This window comes from Pterocles gutturalis, unplaced genomic scaffold (assembly GCF_000699245.1).
Source record: "Pterocles gutturalis isolate BGI_N339 unplaced genomic scaffold, ASM69924v1 scaffold3395, whole genome shotgun sequence".
Taxonomy (NCBI): domain Eukaryota; kingdom Metazoa; phylum Chordata; class Aves; order Pterocliformes; family Pteroclidae; genus Pterocles; species Pterocles gutturalis.
This window is the reverse complement of record NW_010143088.1, coordinates 1-1756: the sequence shown is the minus strand read 5'-3', so window position 1 is coordinate 1756 and position 1756 is coordinate 1. Positions and strand designations below refer to the sequence as shown.

The window sequence follows — 1756 nt, the reverse complement described above, 5'->3', positions numbered from 1 at the left end:
TTAGCCCACGGGGGATTTAACGTGAAATCCACCAAGAAAAGGGTTACAGGCTGCTGCGTGGGTGAAGAACAGCTGGATTTGAAAGGTGCTGTTTTCACTGGGATGAACAGCTGAGGAAGTATTTGTTGCCCTGGGAAACATCAGTTTTCCTGCTACCAAACATCCGACTCGGAAGATAAACAGGCAGAACGGGAACTTGGCCCTTCCGCAGGGCAGCAGCAGGGCTTCGGCTCCCCCAGGTGACTGCTCTGAGTTTGAGCAGCTGAACCACCACCGCACCCGCCTGCAGCCGTATGGACATCGCTCTGGGCAAGAACACAAAGCCAGCTGCAGCTGGAAGGCTCTTCCAGCAGCTGGCAGCAGTTACGTGACAGCGAGGGACAACTGAGTTTTCCCCCAAGGCAGGGGGAACTTTTCACTCCTATAAAAGGGTCACTCTCTTTAGTTTAACTTAGAACTTACTGTGTAAACAGTATTGGTCTGGTGTGGGCATGGAAATGTCTTTGTGGCCCCAACAGACAATTTTTTCCCTGTGGGATCACCCTCCAGCTGCCACACATCGTGGCTGCACAAAAAGAATGTTCCCACAAGTGAGGAAAAGTCTCCCTCCCACAAACTGGGCTCTGACCCCCGCTAATTTAATCTTCAACCAGTACAAGTCAGAAGCACGAGAACTAGGAAATAAACGGAGGGTATTTCCATGGGAACTCTGAATGTTTAATATGAAAAATCACAGAACATCAACATGTTTTCTGCGTGGCTGGGCATCTTCCACAAGAACAGGTGCAGTGACAGGCTGACGCTCGGTCACTGCCAGGAAGCCGTTTTGTTTATACTTGGACAATGAACAGGCAGGAAGCGGTACGGTGAATCCAGGAACTGCCGACATAGGCTGTGGAAGCAGATGGACAATCACGCTTGCCTTCACTTCAGTTTCTTAAAGAGTTTGTGAGCAACCTGAAAAGAAGGGACAATGCACTTGGTAACTCATAGTTTAGGGCTAGAAATCATCAGGGTATTACCCTTCTCTTGGCTTTCTGAGCCACAAGCGCAAATGGCCTCACAGCCCTCTGCTCTTCTCATTGTTTTGCAGCAAGTCATTCAAGAAAAGTAACAAGCTAAGATTCCTTACAAAGTTTTGCCTCGGGTTAAACAGGTTTAACTTTAAAACAGCAAATAAAACACTGAAATAGCCAAGTGTTGCTTGCAGGGCAGAAACAATGTGTTTGACTTATTCCATTGTTTAATAACCTACCAAATCCCAGCTGGAACTGTTGTGACAAAGAGGAACCAAACACTTAACAAGAAAAAAGCATTAAGGCTCACAGTCCTTCAGAACTCACTGTGACTGAACAGCTACCACGTCCCACACTTGAGTTCCCTGCACTCTCAGAAGCACGGCTAAAGGCAGCCCTGCTCCCAGCCCCAGCAGGGATGTTACATCCAGGGGTGCTGCACTTACACAGTGGTCTCTGGCGTGCAGGAAGTCAAAAAGCTCCTCTGTGCACTGCTCTTCTGTCTGGGACCTGGAGGACACCCGCGCATCACACTGCTCCAGCCGCTCCCGCGCCTTCACACATTTCTCCATCTGCTCACACTGCTCCCGGACTGTGGTTAAAGGATCCTGCGGGACACGGAGTTGCCGTGAGAACAGGGAGACTCCGAAACGCCGTCTTACCCCAAGAGCCACTGCTTTAAGAAAGAGCCATATACCCCCATCGCAGCCCCGAGTCCAGCTGCCTCCCCACTAAGCTTC

The 1756-nt window shown here is 49.9% G+C and overlaps 1 protein-coding gene across 1 annotated transcript; it reads right to left on the bottom strand.

Annotated features, from left to right (window-relative positions):
• Positions 1-924: 924 nt before the first annotated feature.
• On the bottom strand, positions 925-1624 carry LOC104460363 (cytochrome b-c1 complex subunit 6, mitochondrial; the record flags this gene model as incomplete). Its single annotated transcript, XM_010084578.1, has 2 exons — positions 925-957; positions 1463-1624. Coding segments are annotated over 2 exons (195 nt in total), but the record flags the coding sequence as incomplete, so codon positions are not given.
• Between the last annotated feature and the right edge of the window lie 132 nt (positions 1625-1756).